The sequence below is a fragment of the Psammomys obesus genome, unplaced genomic scaffold (assembly GCF_907164565.1).
Source record: "Psammomys obesus unplaced genomic scaffold, mPsaObe1.curated_primary_1811, whole genome shotgun sequence".
NCBI lineage: Eukaryota > Metazoa > Chordata > Mammalia > Rodentia > Muridae > Psammomys > Psammomys obesus.
The window spans coordinates 3,752,250-3,773,404 of NW_026585626.1; the positions used below are offsets into that span (position 1 = coordinate 3,752,250).

General features: G+C 45.8%; 1 protein-coding gene across 4 annotated transcripts in view; it reads right to left on the reverse strand.

Moving 5' to 3' along the window:
• Positions 1-18,962: 18,962 nt before the first annotated feature.
• The window catches only part of Runx2 (RUNX family transcription factor 2), a 127,361-nt gene continuing 125,168 nt past the window's right edge, over positions 18,963-21,155 (reverse strand). For all 4 annotated transcript variants that reach the window (XM_055612433.1, XM_055612426.1, XM_055612416.1 and 1 more), the window contains one exon: positions 18,963-20,351. In XM_055612433.1, the coding sequence (XP_055468408.1) occupies positions 19,873-20,351 (479 nt within the window). In that variant the 3' untranslated portion in view covers positions 18,963-19,872. The remainder of the gene's footprint in view (positions 20,352-21,155) is intronic.

Below are 21,155 nucleotides of genomic sequence, written 5' to 3' on the forward strand. Positions count from 1 at the left end.
AAGAAGGAGACAAAGTTGGCCACCCATGAAATTATCTGCAGTAGACTTGGCCATAGAGGAAGAGTCCTACAGGAAAGACAGACTTTCTATATTCTTTTTAACTTTGTTTTTCAGAACTTTGCCCTTTAAAATAATGTTTTACCCAAAATACAAAGTGCTACAAAGAGAGAAGAGTCTTACGCAACTTGGGAGATTTTCCTGTTCATATTTATTATATTTTAATTGGCAATGCTTATTTGTTTAATGTTTTTCTTTCATTTCTTAACCTAACATGTCCCCTTCTGGTCATCTCACATTCCTTAGGGTCATATGGAGTATATTAGACCCAAGGTCACTTGACATGAGATGGTCACATATATCCTTTAGGGGCTTAGCCATCTCTGAAGCAGTCAGAAGAGCCTGGAATGGAGAGGGGTCTGCCAAGATGTCATTTAAACTTGTTCAACTAATCTTAGCATCACTGAGGCTTAGTGTGGTCATTTATAAATTGGGTTTAGTGATGTCTAAGGCTTCCTTTTGTAACATTTCAGAAAGAAGCCAGCATTTATTCTGTTTGTCCGACAGCAAGCACCTCACATATCCCTTTGAGATCATTTCATGTATTCCTTAAGGGAAAAAAAATCTTGAGAACTGGCATCCCCGTGCCCTTATGAGGAAAGTGAGGTCCAGTGAGATGAGTCCCATAGTTAGGGCGGAGGTGGGGTTAGAACTGTGGGATTAACGTGCCCCCCACAGGGGATGCCCACTCTCCTCTCTATAGTGTTTCCCACACCTTGTGTCCCGAAGCTTTCAGAATCTCATTCTTTGGTCTGTAATCTTCCACGGTCATAAGGGACGGTCCAAACTACATTCCTTTGTGCTGTCATCAGCTGCTTGAAGTGGCAAGAAACAATAGCCTCTTTCTCTGGAGAGTTCCTCTGCTTCCCTGAAAAGGTGGCTCTTTGGACCCTGCTGGGCCTCTGAGTGACAGCAGGCCAGCCCGGCCAAACCCTCCTGCCTCTGGGCGCCCTAGGCATTTCTAGAGGAATCCTGCCACCCAGCTCTTCCCTGTGGAACTTGAAACAAGGGGTATGCACTGCTATTTTCCCCTTAATAAGGTCCCTCAACTATTTGACGCATACTTATTAGTTCACCATAGGACTCAGAGAAGCATATAATGAGTCCTTTTCCACACAGTGTAGACCTCTTGCATTGCAGAGGGACCTGTTGCCCTTGTGTGTTGATGAAGGGATACTGGTTGTGCAGGGATGCTTCCTGCTTCAGCGCTCTTTTCCTTGCACATCTGTTACTGACCCGAGAGGGGTGAACATTAAATGTCCACTAAGCCCCGTGAAGCTCTGAGGTGGATCCTTGAGCTGACTTTCACAGCAGTCTCTGTGCCATCACTCTAGGCTGGCTCCTGGGACTTCCCACAACCAACAGAGCACAGCAGAAGTGGCCTTCTTTCAAGATGAGACCTTAAACACCTCTGTGCTCCTTGGAAACTTCTCCCAGAAAGGAACTCTGACAGCCCTGAGGAAGTCTAAGCCAGCCAGCTGTGAGGATCAGAAGAAGAGGAGAGAGAAGAAGGAGGAGGAAGAATAGGAGGAGAAAGAAGCGGACGGGGCAGGGGGGAGAAAGACTACTAAGAACTAGACCCCTCCCATAAAAGAAGGCTTCTCGGACTTTCTGGTCCTACCTCTGCCGGATGCATCCAATGAAGGGCAACACCTTGGTCCCCTGTGGTGCAGAACCATCCCGTTGAGCCCTGCCAACATTCCTGACCCACAGAACTGAATTGTTAAGAATCCATGGCTACTGTTGGAGACCGCTAAGCCATGATGTAATTTCATGGTTAGCACTAGATAACGAAAGAAAACAATCTAAGAGGAACGAAGTCACGAGGACAGCTTCCGCTCACCACTCAGGGCAGCCAGGGTCAAGATAATAGTTAGGATGTCTTGACAGAGGAGGGCCTAGCAGCCTGCGGGAGGAGTTGGATGAATGAAAGGATGAGAGGGAGGGAGGAAATTCACTAAGATGTAGCTTACGCAAAGGCTTCTTATTCTTTTTTTTTTTTTCCTTTGTTGCAGTCACCTTGCTGCTTGCTGGAGTTCGGCACCAAGTGATCTGCTATGGGAGTATTTCTATTCCTTCTATATATAAGCCCCGTTTTGCCTTTACAAATACTACTAATTTTATAACGCGTTCTCTAATTTATCTATATTTAAGCATGGAAATGGTTGAAGTCGCTTACTTATTAAATGATTAAACTTTACCCATCCCCCCTCAGGACAGGACTCAGCCTCCCCCCTTCCCCCCCCCTCCCCGAGGCCAAACACTTGGGATTTTAACTTTAAAGGTGTAGGCATACACCTTCAGCAGCCGTAGCTGGCTTCTGGGTTCTCCATTCCTGATTCAGTCTCATCCTAAAGCCACCCTTAGATTCATAAGGAGCCCAATGAGAGTGACCTCCTACCTGTGCAGATGGGGACTAATGCAATCCACTTTTGTCTCACAGTTCTGATCCCACAGACTCAGAGGGTTTGGGAAGCAATTGAAGGCAGTTATTCATCCTTTGGGAACACGCTTAAAGGCTCCACCAGCTTTTTTTTTTTTATTTTTTTTTTTATTTTTTTTTTTGTCCTAGGCGGAAAATTCACATTCCTACCTGTGTAGACATGCTGACACTTGGAAGTGAAATGGAGGAAACCTTTTATTGTTTGCCATTCGAAAATGATCATCCTACGGGACAATATGGATTGAAGTATGGATAGAAGAAAAGAGCTTACAGTTAGCATCTCGGGGAGGGCTCTTTCTATACCTGGGTCAGTCTGCCCTCCCCACTCTGTGAGTAGGAACTACCTGATGCCAGATTTGGATGTCTCCCAACGCAAATCAAAAGAGTAAGATGCCTCCCGAGGCAGGGGGGAGGGGTGCGGGAGAGTGAGAACGCTGGCTGAGGCTGTTAAAGGGCTCATCACCTCAGCAAGAGATCAAGAAACTCCCCCCCTAACCCCCCAAAAAAAAGTAGCTTCCTCAGCGGATGGTTCCCACCCCACCTCCACCCAAGGGCCGCAAAGGCTGATGCTATGTTACTCTGATATCCAGACCGACCGTGGCTCTCCCATGGCCCACACTTAGCCCCAGCTAAGGGTCTCCACTGCTCTGTGTAATAAATACTCCCTCCCAATCCTTGGTCCTACCTAAAAATAGAGCCACGTTTTATTTAAAACCAGGGAGCCCTAACAAGACTCTATGTGTAAACTAAGCTAAATAGACTGATGTGTATCAAAAACTGAATCCAGGGGCTAGAGAGATGGCTGATTCAGTTAGGAACAAAAAGCTTCTTTGCAATCCTGGAGCCCTGCGTTTGATCCCCAGAAGCAACATTTTGAAAGCTGGGTACGGTGGGACATGCCTGAAATCTCAGAGCTGGGGATGCCAGATCCGTGGAGCCCTAGCGGCCCAGTGGTCAGCCAACCTAACCTACTCGGCAAATTCCATATCTGTAAAGCATAAAGATGGACAATGGACAGTGCCTGAGGAATGACAGCCTCTGGCCCCGTAGGCATATCTGTAGACACAAACACACAAATGGATCTCCAATGAAAATAGGAAGGAAGGGCTTCCTGTGTGCCTGGATTTGCGTTAAGGTGATGTTTTGGAGTTAAAGGGGACAGTATACGACACAGGGAGTAGAGCCCAGGAAGGGGACGGGAGCCTAAAAAGACAGCGTGATGCTTGAGAAGAACTGGTTTGGTTCCCAGCACTCACATGGTAGATCACAAACATCTGTAACTCTACCCGCAAAGTATCCAATGCCCTCTTTTGACCCCCTTGGGCACATAGCAGACACAGATATACATGAAGGCAAACTGTCCACACATATTAAATAAATACATAAATAATAAATAAATGAGAAAGTGGTGCTCACGCATCACTCATTTTAAAATATTTTGATCTATTTTATGCAAATTTCACCTCAACTGAAAGAAAATCATCTCCTAGGAAAGAGTCAAGCCACCGAGGATCCTATCCCAGAGATAGGATATCTCTGAGATTCACTGTCTCAACTGCTAGTGGGATGTTCAAGAAGAGCCATAGCTCTTCCCTTCTAGGCCTGTTTCAATTCCTCACAAGGGAAGGTCTTCAGATGACCCCAGGACAGAAAGAAAGATCACCAAACCGCCCGGAGGGCTGGAATTGGCAAGTGCGTAAACTTCTCTTGGGCCCTTCCTCAGTGTGCTCCAACACGTGACAAGACTCCAAGACGACAGTGACTAACCTTCAGTCCAAACCAAGAAGACACCTTCTATTGGAAACCAACAACTTCACTTCTTTCTCGGCCACCAGCTAGCTAGCGGGCCGTAAGCTGTCCCTCCGTCAGGCAGTGAGAAACCTTGCTCGGTATATGATTTCTATCTTGGATGGCCCTTTCCAGTTCACAATAAGGAGAAGAGAAATGTGGTGTGTGAGCGCCCTGCAAATCTTAAGAGAACAGGAAAGGGACTTCTTTGCTTCACCGAGTTGATTTGATACTTACAAAATGATCTGCTGGGCCAAGAATATTTTTACTCTTGTGTCTATATAAATATTCTTCATTTTTTTAAATAGAAAGCACATCACTGGTCTCTAAAAGCAAATGTGGTTTTGATTGAACCAGACTCGAATTTCTATCTGAACCTCGTTTGCTAACAATAGAACTGGCTTTCCCATTTGCCAAGATCAATGCTGACCTGTTTTCACCTAAATTTTATAGATGTCAGAAAAAGAAACTGTTCACTGCTCTGTGGCCTACCCTGGCCTTTTTCAGCTGCACTTTGTTTGCATTTTTTTCTTTTTTTGCAGCTCCTTTAAATTCTCCTTGTCACAAAAACTAACAATAAGGTCAAGTATTTCAGTAAGAAATATTGAATTATTATCCAACATTGTCAACCAGCCAAGAACCTACGAAAGCAAACCACGAAATGCAGAAGAGCAAGGCTTAACCTCAAGCCTCTGAGTCCAGGCTCCATTGTGAAGGGAGCATTTCTTGCTCTGGGGGTGGGGCTACAAAGGAAGGCAGGCTGGCAGATGGGTGGAAAGGGAACTGGACAGCTCGCAATCACGTCCAGGCTCCTGTCCCTCAGGGGTGTCTTGTTGCACTCGCTTGCTGCAGCAAAAAGCCAACTTTGATTTTTCTTGGAGAGGACTCCGGGCACCCTACCATCTAAGCCATGCCAGCAGCGTGAGTCTACTGAGCTCTCCTGATCCCCTGGTCCTATCCCTGTCCATCAAGGCTAATTTCTGTGACAACATAAACTTTGCTGCATAGCCAATAAACTCAAACCCGATGGAACTTGATGTGGCCAGGAAGAATGACAAACTGGCAAGATGTCAGGGCTGGAACTAGTAGGAGTTTCACCAGCCAGTGGTTTGGGAGGGGTCCTGATGAGTTTATTGATGTGTGTGTGTGTGTGTGTGTGTGTGTGTGTGTGTGTGTGTGTGTGATTTGTTCTGATAACGCTAATAACAATCCCTTTAATAAATTAACTGGCTGCCATAGGAGCAGAAATAAAGGTAAGTCTCCAAATGAGCCTCAGGTCAGGTCAATGCAGCCACCCCACTCCTAGCTCTCCCCCACGACCCACAGTGACGGAGAACACAAGTTCTCTCTTATTTCAAGGGATCTGTAGAGGGTTCCTGGGCAAGAAAGAATGAAGGCTGGCTTTGTGGGACACAGCCTGCAAGAATGTGGCAGTTCCGGGATGAGACATGAAAGGTGGTAGGAAAAAATCCCAAAGAAAGTTTTTAAGGGGGCATTGGAGGGGAAGCTTGAATGTCTCCAGAAAACGTTCCTTGAAGTGCAAATACTCTCATTCTTCAAGAGTGAGAGTCAGGGCTAGTTAATTTTTACCAAGGGGAGATCCACAGCACCATGAGAGCAGGAATGGTCTTGGGGGAGTTTACGTGAGCGAAGTCCTGGAGGGTGTGCTGGGCCTCCAGAGGAGAAGTTGGAAGTCTGGGGAGAGCAGGAGTCAAAAGGCGGGCTGCCTCTCAGGATGGGGTGGCTGAGTGTATATGCCCAACCACTCAGACCATTGTTTGCGTCCTTCGCCCTTTCCTACTGAATGCCAAAGCTACTCCAGTGTATGTACTGAAATTGGTTGCTTTCTGCTGCCTGTACCCACTTTTGTTAAATACTAAAATATCACTTTTTTTTTTTTTTAGTCGAGTACCTTGGTTTTAAATTATTACATTCTATTCCATTACTCCAAAACTCCATGGCCTATTCAAAGGGCTGTTTTGGTGTCTCATTGTGTGGCTGCTACATCTCTACAGAATATTCTTCCCTGCCTGCCTGAAAGCCAGGTCTCTCCTTGTATAGGAATCCCCAAAGCGTGGCATCTACTTCCCAGAGTCCCTGGCTGTGCTAACAGCTCACCTCTCCACTCCAAACCCTTTCAGAACTCCTCCTGCTCATCTTATGGGTAGAGTATGGTATCTCCTGTCACTCTCTGCCTCTCCTCCTCCTCCTTCTTTCTCTTCTTCTTCTTCTAATAAAGAGCCGTGGTGCTCCAAGGTAGCACATCTGTACTCCTGGGTACCGTGATAGAGGGAGGGTGCAGAGTGGGCGTTAGCTTTCGATCCAAGAAGGCATAAAATGACTCATCCAGATGAGTCTCAAATGTGATGCCTTTTGTGGGAGAGCTGGAGGCTCTGGGGTGCCCGTAGGCCGTAGAGGATCATATCTCCCATGCCTCTGCCATGCAAGGAGGACAGCCTCTACCTTCGCGAGGCTAACGGTGTGTCTCATTCATTCATAGCTATCGCGTCTAGTAAGCGTTGAATAAATATTTGACCCTACTGAGATAAAAATGTAACTCTCCACTAGGTCAGACTAGGTCAGGAAATCGAGATGCAAAGCAACAGCCACTCTTTCCTCAAGCTAGGGGGTAGGGTAGATCTGGGCTCGTCTTTGCATCTCACCTCCTCCTTCCCTGGGACACAGAAGCACTTGACTTGGATCGCATTCGGCATAACCACGGTTAATTACATTGTGACTTCTGTCTGATGACAGCATTGGACTCTTGCGAGCTCTCATTGCCTATCAAGTCCCCCTGCTTCTTAAACTGGAGAGGCACATAGCTCATGCAAACAGAAAAGTAAAGGAAAAAAAAAAAAAAGAGAGAGGTGCAAGTGTGATGTTCGTCATTATCACAGGTGACAGTGCGGTCCCTCCCTGCCGACCATCATGTGACATAATAGAAGAGTCTTCACTGCAAGGCCAGCAAAACTGCCCTGAGCGCGGAAGACAAGGGGCCTGGATTGCAAAAGCTATGGGAAAATAGTGTCAAAAGGCATCGCCAATGGCTGTGACAGTTGAGCAGTGAAAGGCTTCAACCCTCCCGCGCTGAATTTCTGACCCACTATGTCAGTCCTGGCAGGCTCACTGCACCTTGCTTTTGATAAGGCCATGAACCATCTTTAATATGGTTATCTGAAGCGAAGCGTGATATGGAATCAATGTGTTGGGAATGACATAAGAAGGTTTCGGTGGATCTGTCTGCCTCAGTTTGTAACAAACGGAAATTAAGTTCATGAAAACTAGGAAAGCAGCAGCTGCTTAGTGAAAACATGATGCAAAGGCTGCTTCTCTCAAACAGGTGAGAGAGTAGAGTAGCTGCTTGGAGAGAGACACCCTAACCCCTGGTTTCCAGCCATGCACCCACAGGGTGATCTTGCAAAAATGATTTCGCCTCTTCCAGATTTCATTTCCTCTTCCTCTACAAAATGACCAGTTTTCCAAAGTGCCATGAGAAACAATGGGCCCCATTCTCTCTGACATTAGACAAGCTCTAGCTGGCTCTTAAAACGCCCCATAATTTCTCCATTTTAAAAGCCAATTCAAGTCTATAGGTAAACGTTGTAGCGGCCCTCAACAAGACCATCTGACAGGCAATTTATTATTGTCCAGGCTTAAGGAGAGGGTCAAGAGATGTGAAGTGGCTTGTTCAAGGTCATGCATCAAGTTAGTAGGGGTTAAAGACCTGGAACCCACGTCTTTTTGCCATCTCCTGCTGCCACCCCCTCTTTCATGCACCCTTGACTCCCCAATGCGGAGTCAGCTGTGACGCTTCTGTGACAAAAAGGAGAAAATGGACAAGCCTTCTCCTGTTTGAAACACCAGATCACACATACATGCTGTGGGAATGGAAGTCTCCTGTGACTAAATATAAGTGCCGTGTACAAAAACTCAGTGTTGTGACAAATGGGAAATAGGAAATGAAATGAGCCATAGACAGAAATCAAAACTACCTGAATTCTCTCTACAAAAGTTGGACGTTTTTACCCCCCTCTCTCTGTGTGTGTGTGTGGTGTGTGTATGTGTGTGTGTGTGTGTGTGTGTGTGTGTTCGCCTGTTTGCATGTATGTGGGTGCACATATGTGTAATGTCTATGGGTATTCACTAGTACTTGTCTGCACGTGTAGATGGAGGTCAGAGGTTCATGTTAATGTCTTCTTCAGTTGCGCTCCATTTCTTTACTGGCAGCTTTTACTGAAACCCATTGTACATCAACTTGGCTAGTCTGACCAGCCAATTAATCACCTTGTCTGTCTCCTGAGCAGCGGGATTACAGGTGGCAACCACGCCGGCTTTTACGTGGGTTCTGGTAAATCTGAACTCTGGTCTTGATGTTTACACAGCAAGCACTTTATCCATTGAGCATTTTCTTTAGCGCCTATCTCTAACTTTTTAATCTTGAGTTTTGGTCATCCCAATTGTCTTAGAAGAGCTAGAAGAGTGACAAAATCATCTGAGACGGACCAAGGTGAGTAGAAATGCTCCTCAGCTGCTTTCTCACGGTGGCAGAGTCATCTCACACACTAGTCTACCTGGAGCCAAAAGATGAGTAAAGATTTGCTAAAACCGAGAGACAGACAGATAGACAGACAGAGACAGAGAAAGACTGGGAGGGAGAAGAGTCATTTTGATGATCGTGGCTTCTCATAAACAGGCTCTTAAGCCCATGTAAGATAGGTGTTAGACGGTTGTTGGGGAACTGTTCCAAGGCTCTCAGGGAGAGGGCCACCGCCGTGTTCAAAGGGAGCATTCATGTCTCAACCCTGAGCTCCCCCAGACCCCCAGACTCCGGCACAACACCTAGTGCACCCCAGGGGTTTCGTTACTAGCAGCTTTCCCCAGCCCCAGATCTTCTAGATCAGCTCCTCTCTCCTCCGCTGCCTCAGTGACTTAGAGAAGAGCACCAGGTGCTATCCCTTCAGCAGGTGCAGGGGTGTGGGAGGTGGGGTGGGCAAGTCATTCATAGGAAAAAGAGTTGGAACTGATTGACAGGGATTTCTTGGCTGTGCTCTTTTCCTTTCCTGTTAAATGGGTCCAACAACTGCCAAATTAAGTTCAATAAGACATTTTTTTTTCCAGTAGCAGTGTTTATATGATACTAAACTGAAAACCTTGGAAAAGATCATAGGTGGCTGGGCTCAAGTTAGGGCCAACATCTCTGTTCTGAACGTGTGGATGTGCATTGTACTTATGGCCGATATGATGTGGGAGCTCTGTGTCCCTTAGGGCAGGTGCCTATAGAAAGAAGCCTTTGGCCAAAGCAGTTCTCATGTTTGATAGAAAAACAAAACAAAACACAATTAAAAAATGCAGGGGATTTGAATCAGAAATTTAGCTCAGTGGTGGAGCGCTCTCTAGCAAGTACAAGGCTTTAGGGTCAGGCCCTAGCACCATACATAAAGACTTTTTTTTTTTTTTAAGAAAAAGGGAAAAATGTTGAAATTTTATAGAAAACTATCACTTTCAGATGTTTTAAATGTTAAAATTGTATATAAAAACTCATCCCTCTTGTGGCTCTGGCTTTATTGTGATTCAAACTAATTGAAAGTTTTTCGTATGCTTTTAAAAAATAATCATCTTAATTATCATGAGTAATAACAGGTACCATCTATTTTACACCTATTACGTGCCAGACACCTTGCAAGGCATTTTCCTATCTCATTAATTCATTTACTTAGCATAGCCTCCATTACACAGATGAGAAAGGAGATTGTGTGCTAATCCGGGACTGAGAGGCTGTCTCTGCAATCAGGCAGATCTAGGCTTGAGACTTAATAGCTCTGTACCCTGGGACAAGTCTGAACCCTAGCTTTTGTATCAGTGAAGTGGGAACAGAAGCACTGTTAACCTCTTCAAGGGCTGCTGGGAAAACTGAGATAAGACAAGAGAAACATTGCAAAAAGTACCAGGTGCACGGGGCATTCTGTGACTGTTACCAGACCTGACTCACCCCAGAGAGAAATAGGCATTCTACGCCCCTAACTGAGGGGCACCTTGGCCACCATTTCTTTCTTCCCCTGGTGCCATCTGGACCACCTGGATATCAAGGACGGCAAGGGAGGAAAACAAGAGAAAAGGGCTGGAGTCCTTTCTGCACTAAAGGGAAGGAATGGTAGTTGGAAAGAGGACATTTAAGGTGCTGAGGACGAAGCAAACAAGAACAATAACAAAGGGCCTCTTTGAAAGTGGACGAGATTTAACATGGATGAGCCTCCCATATGAGAGACTTGGAGCCAAGTCCCAAGAAGACTAAAAAGCTCTATGTAGCCCCCTACCACATGGCACCCCTGTCTCCCAGAGGAAAACATCAGGCAGCCTATCTCCTCACAGAAGCTCCATACCATCTTCCATAGGTCATTGGGAAAGAAGAAAGCCTGTTGCAAATGGGTCATATTCTAAAACAAAATAGTATCGGACAGATTGATGGGCTCTGACAGGGGGAAGGAGTCAAAAAGATGGAACAAAGATGCCATTTTAAAAGATTGGCTGGTGGTCAAGATTTTACTATTTTTGATGGCAAAGGAGCCGGTGAAAGGTTCCTCCTACTGATGAATATTTTTCTACAGTCATTCAAAGTCCAAAAGTCCACCCCTGGAGGAACCTGGAGCCTGTCCCCTCGATAATTCAGAACAGGGCTGCGTGGCAAAGGCTAGAGGCTTCAGGGTCCCAGCAAGCAGCAGGACGGGAACGGGTGCAGGGGGACACGCTGTGTTTTCAGCTCAACTTCTGTGATCTTTCTGCCAAACAGGGGTTTACAAAGCAAAAGCTTCCAGAGAATTCTCCTACTTTCTGGCTTATTCTCTTGGTGTCCCTCTTAACAGGAATCAGCTGTTTGCCTCCTCATTCATCCAGCCTGTCGCTGGGGAGCAGTCAGCATCTGGTCTGGCTATTATTAAAAACAAGAACATCCCGCTCTGCTCTGTCGGGAGAACAGTACCCCTGTAATAAAATGAACGAGATCATTTGCATTCGGGACCAGAGATGTGGCCCATTCGGTGTCTGCCTTGCCTATGCCTTCTTCCTAAAGCCCCCACCATGGGTCTCCCTCTCCTGAGACAGAGGGAGACTGGGCTTACGGTTTCCTTTCCTGGGGAGGCAAGAATCTGTGGTTCTGAGCTCCAGTGTGATAAATCTGAAGTAGTAGAAGGCTAGAAGGCTTTTTTTTTTTTTTTTTTTTTTTTTTTTTACAACTGCGGAAATGAAAAAGTAAACAAGACTGGAGCTACATTGGTATTTAAGCTCCAGCTTTTTGTTGTTGTTTTTGTCTTTTTCTGGTTTTGAGCACTGAGCTAGGAGCCTGAAGGGACCATATAATATTAAAAAAAAAAAAAAAAAACTTGAGAGATTTTTATTAGCCAATAAAAAGCCTTAGTTCCTATTAACCACTTAACTCCTTGCTCAGATTCAGCACTCACTTCCTTCTTAGAAACTTCTCTGCCTCCCGTGGCTCTGAACTGCACATCAGCCCACCAACCTCTCTCTACACCACTCCGTTCTGGAAGGTTTCCGCAAGAATTCTCTTCTACAGTAACTTCGGGATTTCTCCTCTGCACCAACGACAAGTTGTTCACATGCGGACATTGTTTTCCCTCTGCCCACAGATTTTCCCCCAAAATTTCCTCAGCGCTTGCCAAAGGGGCAAAGCCATCATGACTTTCATGATACCAAATATCAAATTCCAGAGGAAAATGTAGGCTAAAGGCCTGACCAGGAGAGGCCAGGAGCCTCTCCTCTGGAGGCGGAAGAAAGAAGAGAGATGGGAGCTAGAAAGTGAAAGTCAGTTGCTTGAGTAGCTGAAAAGGATGGGCATTCCCAAAAAGGTCCATGGCTTGATTTAGGAAAGGAGATGTCAGAGGCATGGATAGCCCTAAACCATTTCATGAGTACTCCCACCCCTCTAAGTCCTGTGGTAGGTGTAAGCTTTTTTTTTTTTTTTTTTTTTTGCTGGCTTTAAATAATACACCTATACACTTAAATCAACCTAACGTGCCATTCGACCTCGACCCCCTACCTAACACAGCTTCTCTAAGTGCGTGACGCCTCCTGTGTCCTGCTCTCCCTTAGCCTCCCTCACATTTGCGCTAACTGTAGCACTTCTGTTACTCTAGAGGTTTCCTAAAACCTGTAAAACACAAAGCCACATGAAGACATGTGGCTTGTTGTATTTTTGTTCTGTTCCTCACTTAAGCTGCATTCCTTCGTCACTTTGTCTTCCGGTCGAATTTTCTGAAGAAAAAAATGGGGGCGGGGTGAGGGTGTGGAGGAGGAATCTCTTTGTTGTATGTTGTGTGTGCTTGCTTGCTTTTGTTTTATGAGAATGGCAGGTGGAATGCTTCACTTCCTAGTGGCTCAAAGAGTGGGACCAAACGAGCTTTGGAAGAACACAGAGCACTTAAAAAAAAAAAAAGTGTGCTGTGAAGATGGCTGTCTGAATAAAGCCCGTGACTCAGAATCCTGAAGACTGACTTGAGTTTGCATGCCCAGAACCCACGGGCAAGCAGGATGAGTGTGGCAGACTGTCCTTCGTTCCAGAGCTTTTTGAAGATGGAGGTAGGGAAGGCCCGGGGGAGATCCCTGAGACAACCCAGGGAGCTCTGGGTTCAGATGAGGGACCCTGCCCTCAATGACTAAGGTGGACAATGATTGAAGATGAGTCCCTGTGTCAGCCTTGGGCTCCCACATGCATGCAGAGCCTCCCCACACATGTGTAAGTACACACACTCGGACACACACAAGCACGCCCATACATGGGGGTTAAGGGGAAAGAAGCAAGAAACACTTGCAATGCTATTTTAAAAAAGACAAACCATAAAATATGTTTTTCGAAAGAACTGTGCTAAGCGGCCAGACATCACTGTGACAAGATAAGAAAATGCAGTGAGTCTTAGGAAAGGTTGAGCAACTTTCCAGAACTGCATCTTTCTGCTTTCTGACTGGCTGAGCAATTTCGAACAACAGAGCTGGGTTGAGTCACAAGAGGCTTTTGAATAAGAGCTTTACAAAAATTAGAAATGACCTCTTCTTAAATGTCAGGCTCAGCGTGCCTCTTCAACTCAAGGAGCATCCGCTGTCGCTGTCCCTTGCCCACGTGATTAGTAACTGTGGGATAGTGGTGCTTTCCCCCAGCCTCTCAAGACATCATAGTGATAACAAATCCACGCCATCCCCAGGAGTGAGGCACTTCAGTTTCCTTTAATGCCTCACCATCCTCTCCCTATCTCCCTTCAGGTATGCTCGCATGGGCACATACCACCATCACCAGCATGGTCTTCTATCCTCCATATGTTCACCTAATCTAAGTTTGGAGAAGCAGCTTTTAAAACTCCCATTCCCGATGCCTCCACCATGAGAAGCCCCTAGGAAGCCCCAGAGAGGCTTTTCAGGCTGCACGGGAAGGACGATGACAAGAGAAGAGACTGCCGCCTTTGCTCAGAGCCCAGAGTTTAAATGCCAATTTTTACCTGGCCTCTCTTGAACAACTCCAAGGCCAAGGAGAAAGGCCAGAAAGGAAGAGGAGAGCAGTGGGCGGGAGCACCTGCAGTGAGCATAGGCGAACAGTCCCTTGGGTGTGAGCAGGACAGACTCGTGTCTCAGGACCAATTCTAGGAGCAAATGCTTGAGGACCCATGGCCTTTCCTGGGTGAACCGGTGATATTGCTGAAACCACAGGAGTCAGAAGAGCAGCCTTCTACCTCCTCTGAGAAAACTCAAGCTTCCGTGTTGTTGTCCTAAAGTTACTCACTCTTCTAGGGCCCTTAATGCACTGTTTTCTAGAAAAGATGTCTAAACTGATTTTTCAGAGCTGGGACAGAGGCCGTGAATGGATCCGTGGATGGATTGGGCATGATAACCTAGGTCGTCAAGGTGGTGGCTTAACTCAAAGGATCTAGTCCCTGCCTCACTGTGGCTCTTGGCTATGTCCTTATTGCTGATCACCCATTTTCAAAGGGAATGGGAGTGGGTGAGGGTAAGCCTCCTTTTCTGTGAGATCTGTGTTCACTGTGACCAAGGGCTCCCCGACATTCTCCCTTGCTTTCCAGACTGTTTTCAAGCCTCATAAATACAAACATGCGGCTCTTCAACCACATCTGTAGATAATAGCTTCAGGAGGCTTCCTGTTTACACGGTAAGACCCATTTCCCAGCCAAATAAACTCTGTAACAGAGAGCTAAGGTGTTTATTGGGCCAGTCTCGGCTGGGATTGAGTTAACAGGAAACTCCCACTCTCACGGAAATGTCTCATGATTAAATATTTGGGACACCAGGGGTCAGAAGCACTGGAGAACTGGCTTTTCTTCTTCCGCCTTCTGTTGCAGCGAGAAAACAGGACAGCCGGGAGAAAGGCTAGCCTCGTGGCAGACCTCAGACCCGGCTGTGCTGCCCAGAGCAGACAGAGAAGGGAAAGAAAGATGTGCAGCTAAGTCAGGAACACTCTTTTGCTCCATCCAGTCCTTGAGGTCTGTCACATGAAGGGATGAAAAAGGGGCCACACGTGTGCATTACTGGGAAGCCCGCTCAGTCTTCTGCTGATGGCTTTGGCTAGTGGGCACCTACCAGCTCACTCACCCCCTCACCCCAGTTCCACATAAGACTTCAGGCAATGCTTCCAAGCCGTGGACATGTTGCCCATTTGGTGATGCCTAGAGGTACTTTTGGTGGTCAGGACTAAGAGGTTCTCTTGGCATTCATTGTTATATATTATTATAGATATTGTATACGTGAAAGAATTATATACTATCCTTTCAGATACCATGGGTATAATTACTTCTTGGGGCTACTGATAAATATGCCACAAGGATCTGGACACAACAGAAACCTGTCTGGCCTAAAATATCAAAGTCAAGGTCTTGATAGTAACCGAGAAACTCAAGCTCAAAGGAGTGAAGTGATGTGTCTAGGAACAAAACAAGAGAGGCAGCTTCTGTGCCCCCTCCCCTGTGCCTTTAAAAAGCTATGGAAATGTTTAATTTAAATAAATAAATATTCATCTTGAAAGAGCTACAAACAAATTCTCTGGCCAAAGCTCAGCCAGGTTCTTCTAGGATGGCTCCTTGCCTTAGAAATAAGCTGCTTCCAAGGTTTCTTGGGAAACAACCCTCTTAGAAGAGGCATCTTCCCATTGGGATAAAGGAGCTGGTGTGGCTGGTGACCCAGCATCTCTACACCAGGCTCTCTGGACCCCTACATTAGAATTGTGGGAAGTCAGAGAGACTAAAGCAAGTGACAAGTCTGCCTCACCAGGAGAGGAGAGACTTACCAAAAATGAGCAAAACAAAACAAAATAAAAGTCCTCAAAGTACAGTTATGTTCCCTAGCAGAAAGCTTTTGAGGCTGAGCTCCTCAGGGCCAGGGTCCACAGTACTCCCCACAGGGCTTTCCTTTTTATTGCTAAAAACCCAAAAAGAGATATGGGAAGGAAAATAGACAGCTCCCCGCATCTGGGCTACCTGGGATCTGAGGACAGCCGGGAGAAGGGGAGTCAGCTGCTGGATCCAATTCCTGTGGTCAGATGTCGATACAGCCTGACTCATCCCAGCGGAATGGCCCTGGACACCCTCTCCTTCAGACATGAGCACTGAGGACACAGGTCGATGGCTAGAGTCTCTGCCTGCTCCTCCAGATTCAGGGTGAGTAAGAGCACAGGGCTCACCAAGGTGTCCCCTTCTCCAAGAGATACAGGACCTCTGCTCTTATCCAGCTCTGGTACATGCTAGGAGGTGTGGGCAGGAGTGGGTGTCAGACGTGGATGAGAAAAGAGCCAGGATACACACATAACAAAACCAACAACAAAAAAGCCATTTTATTGAAAATTAAATTCAAACTTCAAATTAATATTACAATCATGGGGAGGAGAAAAATGCCAAATAATTCCATTTACAGTTGCAACATACAATACAAATAGTCCCTTTGAAGATCAGAGTAAACTCATCCACAATCATGACCTGTGGCACAAAGCAGAATTTGTACAATGCGTGCATGGAAAGCAAATCTTGGGCAACAGCGATCAGGGAAAATTAAAAATAAAAACAAAAGCTGTATTTACACAAAATGCTACAATTTGTTGTTCCACAGAAATCTAAGGATGGTAGGCATATCGAAAGACATGGACTTTTATTCAGATACCTAAGAAATTACTGTAAGTTATGTTATTTTTTTTGGCTGATATATTTTTAAAGTACTGCATTAAAAAGCAATTACTTGTAAACATGAAGTAAACAGACAACTAAGAAAGTTCCCACATAGAAAAAAAATCTTTGTTTTAGATGCACATCTCTTTTTTTAAGAACAACAAATTCAAAGTTTGGAAGAACCTTTTATTGTTTATTATTCTTTCAAATACTGTGGGCGTGGTTGCTTCTGCTACTGCCCTCAACCCTAGGTCGGTCAGTCCCTTTCCTTGGAACAGAGGAAAGCCCCAACACATGGCTCCTCCCTTCTGAAACTACAACGGACAGTCTAACGGTGTGGAGATGTTTCTCTGTTCGTTTGCCAAGGGTCTCAGGGTAAAGGATGAGACAGTGTGGAGAGAAAACCAGTTAAATCTATAAGGACTCTGGTTCATGCTGGGCATCATTCCCTCACCTAAAACCAAAGCCATAGCACCTATTCTGAACTCTGGCCTAGGCTAACATTTCTGAGACAACTGAAAAATATTTATTAATATTATTTAATATGGCTGTGTCCATGACACCGTAAATCCCAGCCATGTTTGTGTTCCTTTGATAACCCCAGGGAAAGGGGAGGGTTGGTTAGTACGCATAAATGGTTCCAGGAGAGTAATAAGACATTGCTTTGGTCTTAAAACCACAAATCATACATGTGACACAGTGCAAATGAAGAGTTTAAGAGATAAGGGAAGAGGGAGGGGGATTTTAAACCCTAGTCCAAAAAAGCAGGAGAGTGTTCTGAATAATGGGAGTCACCCAGTGAGGTGGCCGAAAGGTGGAGAGAAGTACTTGAATTCTTCCCAAAGGGAGGACAGAGGGAAACAACCTGTTTGCAAAGGTGTTTCTGGATTGCTGCCTGCAGCCACTATGACAACATCTGGGCACTAACGCATTCCCCTCTAGTCCCTTAAACGTGTGTATTGTAAACTTTAAGAAGCCCTTTAACGCTAAAATATAATGTACAAATATAGTACCTTTTTCAAAAAAAAAAAAAAATTAAATAGGGTGCAGCTGGCACCGATGGTAACATCTTCATGTCGATTAATGAAAACTGAAAAGTGTAACCAGACACTGGCTTTTGTAAGTGCTGCTGAAAAGGGGGTCAAACACATGGACAGTGGTATGCTTCAAGCTACCACACACAAACAATAAATAGCCTCGGTCTTCTTATTAAGACCTTCCATCTTAAGAAATACAAAAGTGGCGTGTCTGTCTGAGAGTACACTTGGTATGCAGCCTTTAGAAGGCAAAGTGTTTTGGCTTGCTGGAGGGAGGGGTTCTTTGCCCCCTCAATTTGTGCCAGAAGGAGTCAGGGTAAACTCTAAGGAAAACAGGCACAACACAGGCCCACAGGCCCCCGGGACTGTTGTCAACCTGGGAAGGATCAGCGAGCACGGGGCTGAAAGCAAATGCCTAAGAGCCTTGCTTAGGATGATTCGGGGTTCAAGTGAAGGTGGCCCAATAACCCCATACACACACCAGCAGGAGGAATGCTGGCATCTGCCTGGTGGTGCCACTGAACAGTCCCTGACTCGGATTAGGGGTTCACACTTAGCGATTGGCCTCAAGGTGCCAGAAGTGATCAAAGCGCACCCTCCAAGGAGGGCTGGCTCTCAGATTCCACACAGAGTGGCAGGCACCAAGCAGCACAAGGCCTGCCCTGCTCCTGGCCCTTCCTAGAGACAGCCTCTAACATCAAAGGCTTCTCGAAGGTCCCCACAGGCTCTGTGTCTACTGACATCAGCTACCGGCTGCTACTCCGGCGGACCAGCTCCCTTAGAACCGTGAGGGCATCCTGCTCCTGGGGGCCCTCCCTGGGTAAGGCACTTTTGGGTTTCCCTGAAAGACTGTGTGCTAAGGCTGGAAGGTGCAGACTCCTGCTGTGTCTGTGTTCCTATGCCCTGCGCGTCGTGACTGAGGCAATGCCGCATGTGTGGCTTTCAGGGCTCCAGGCCCTCAACCAAGAAGCCTGCCACTTAGAGTTTTGCTTAACTCTGACCACAGACACGTTTCTGCAGTTCAACCCATCACTTGTGCTTGGCTTTTTAATATGACAACAGTCATAATGACCGCCCCCCACCCCCAAAGGAGAGAAATTAGGAAACCACATGTTTCCAGCATTTCATGCTAGTAACGGGGCCACACTAAGTGTTAAAGGGCCACAGGGCTATAGGTGAGGGTTTTTTTTTTTTTTTTGGTTTTGAGTTTTTAATCCCTAATTATTGCTTTAAAAGGCAAAGCTGTGTCAGAGAGGCAATCAAAGACCAGAAAGAATGAAACATAGCATTTCCTTCATACAACACGAAAACAAACTACATCTAAAATATTTGGAGATGGAAATTATTTTCAAAAATCACATTGTGCCTGAAGGAATTGAAATTGCTTAGCAATATTTCTGATATGGCTCTAGCCCACTGAAGAAATTTGTTATTTAAGAAAAACAGCACTTTTTAGAGACCGAAGTCAACATATCATTACACTAAGAAAATGTTCCAAATGTCCAAATGTCATTAAATAATTATAAATATATCTTTAAAGTTATATGACCATCCACGTTAGCAAGTTACTTCAGATTTTACACATATTCATAATTTAAAAAAGAAGAAAAATAACACACAGCCAACTCAAACACTATATCATCGTGGCTATAACAAGATATTGCCATTTTCAGTTTTGCATAAAGGGAGAGAAGGAGGAGGAAGAGGGAGGGGAGGGGATGGGGTGGGATTTATTTCTGGTTAAATGGGGGAAGAGGGGGAGTATAAAAAAAGTAAAATAATCTATCCTGATCAGTATTTTTGAAGTCACTTTCTTAGAGAAGGAAAAAATCAAAATAAAAAATAAGTGAACTCAAAAGTTCAAGTGGGTACCTGCAGCAAGTCTGAAGGAAAACTTTGGAACAGGTATTCCAAATGGGCAGCACTGGAAGCACCCACGCTACCCTTGTCCCTTTCCTCGTGTGCACCACAGCTGGCTTTGCAAGCTGGTCTGCAGAGTGCCCTGGCCCCCACACAGCCAGGCGCGTGGTTTCAAAGTACAGAGAGGAAGTGGCATGGCTCATCCTCCTCCCAGGCCCAGAGTCCACCTCTCTCTCTCTGAATTGGCGTAGGAACAGGTTACTTACAAAATCAGGCTAGACAACACCACCTTTGAAGGTTTGTTCCTTGGTAGAGGGGACATCTTAAATAGTAAACAATATGAAACCCAGTTATGGCTGTCTCTGCCCTCTTTAGGTTACAAGATCATGACTAGGGGGTGAGTGAGAAATCTTCTAGATAGCTAATCAATATACATATATACGCACTCTCTTTATATATGTATATATTAACACATGTGGGGTGTGGCCCTTGGATGCCACTGGGCCACGGCTGAGGAATTTCAATATGGCCGCCAAACAGACTCATCCATTCTGCCACTAGAATTCAAAACAGTTGGAGAACTGCTGTGGCTTCCATCAGCGTCAACACCATCATTCTGGTTAGGCAAATTTGGATTTAATAGCGTGCTGCCATTCGAGGTGGTGGTGCATGGTGGAAGCATCCTGGAAGGAGACCGGTCTCCCCCGGGTACCATGGGGAACTGATAGGATGCTGAAGAGCTGCCATAGTAGAGATATGGAGTGCTGCTGGTCTGGAAGGGTCCACTCTGGCTTTGGGAGGAGCCGGGGTAGGGTGGTGGCAGGTAGGTGTGGTAGTGGGTGGTGGCAGACATGCCGAGGGACATGCCTGACGTGACGGGCGGGGTGTAAGTAAAGGTGGCTGGGTAGTGCATTCGTGGGTTGGAGAAGCGGCTCTCAGTGAGGGCTGAGATGCTTGGGAACTGCCTGGGGTCTGAAAAGGGACCCAGTTCTGAAGCACCTAAAAATTATAACAGAAGATGGGGAGGGGGAGACATCTGTAAATATCAATTAAAATGATAGGATTGTTACAAGATTTAAAAAAAAAAAAGAAGAAGAAGAAGAAGAAGAAAACTTCAGCTTTCTTCCCAAGGAGCAGCAAGTCACAAATAGATCTCTGAACCGCTCACCTTGGGCCTTTCTTTCCACCTTACAGTCTCAGTGGCATTTATCTTGAAGTCCTGCACCCCCAGAGAATCCCAAAGGGCTTTTAGATCCCAAATATGCATAGACCCTGTGCGGAAGCCAAACCAACACTCCAGTCACAGGTTCATGCACAAGACTTTAAGGCTGGCTCTTCACTGATTTTTCCCCCCTCTTTTTGTTTCTTATTGCACCTCAGGTATCTGAAGTGATTTTCCCTAACTCAGTGTAAACAAATCTACATCGGATTTATTACTGTTCCCCTTTGGCAGGGCTTCTCTGCGAAGAAGAAAAGCACGTGGAACACATTCCTCTAACGTACTCCTGCTATTTCTTTTAACCATTAAGAGAATTTAAGATCTTGTTCGAATCCTCATCTTAGTCACAGTGAAATCAAAGCAGACTTCAATGTAATCTAACACTATCTTGCTTTTCTGAGGGTGTTGGGGAGAGTCTAGCCCTCAGAAATTCTCCCTTGAGTCATAAACTAGATAAGAAGGTATCAAGAGGGAGGGTGGAGGATGGGCAGGGAAGTACGGTGGCGGGGTGTGTGGGAACCTTGACAGTCACTGCATTTCAGAGTCTTGACAAGTGACACAGGACCTGATTTAGGCCAGCTGCC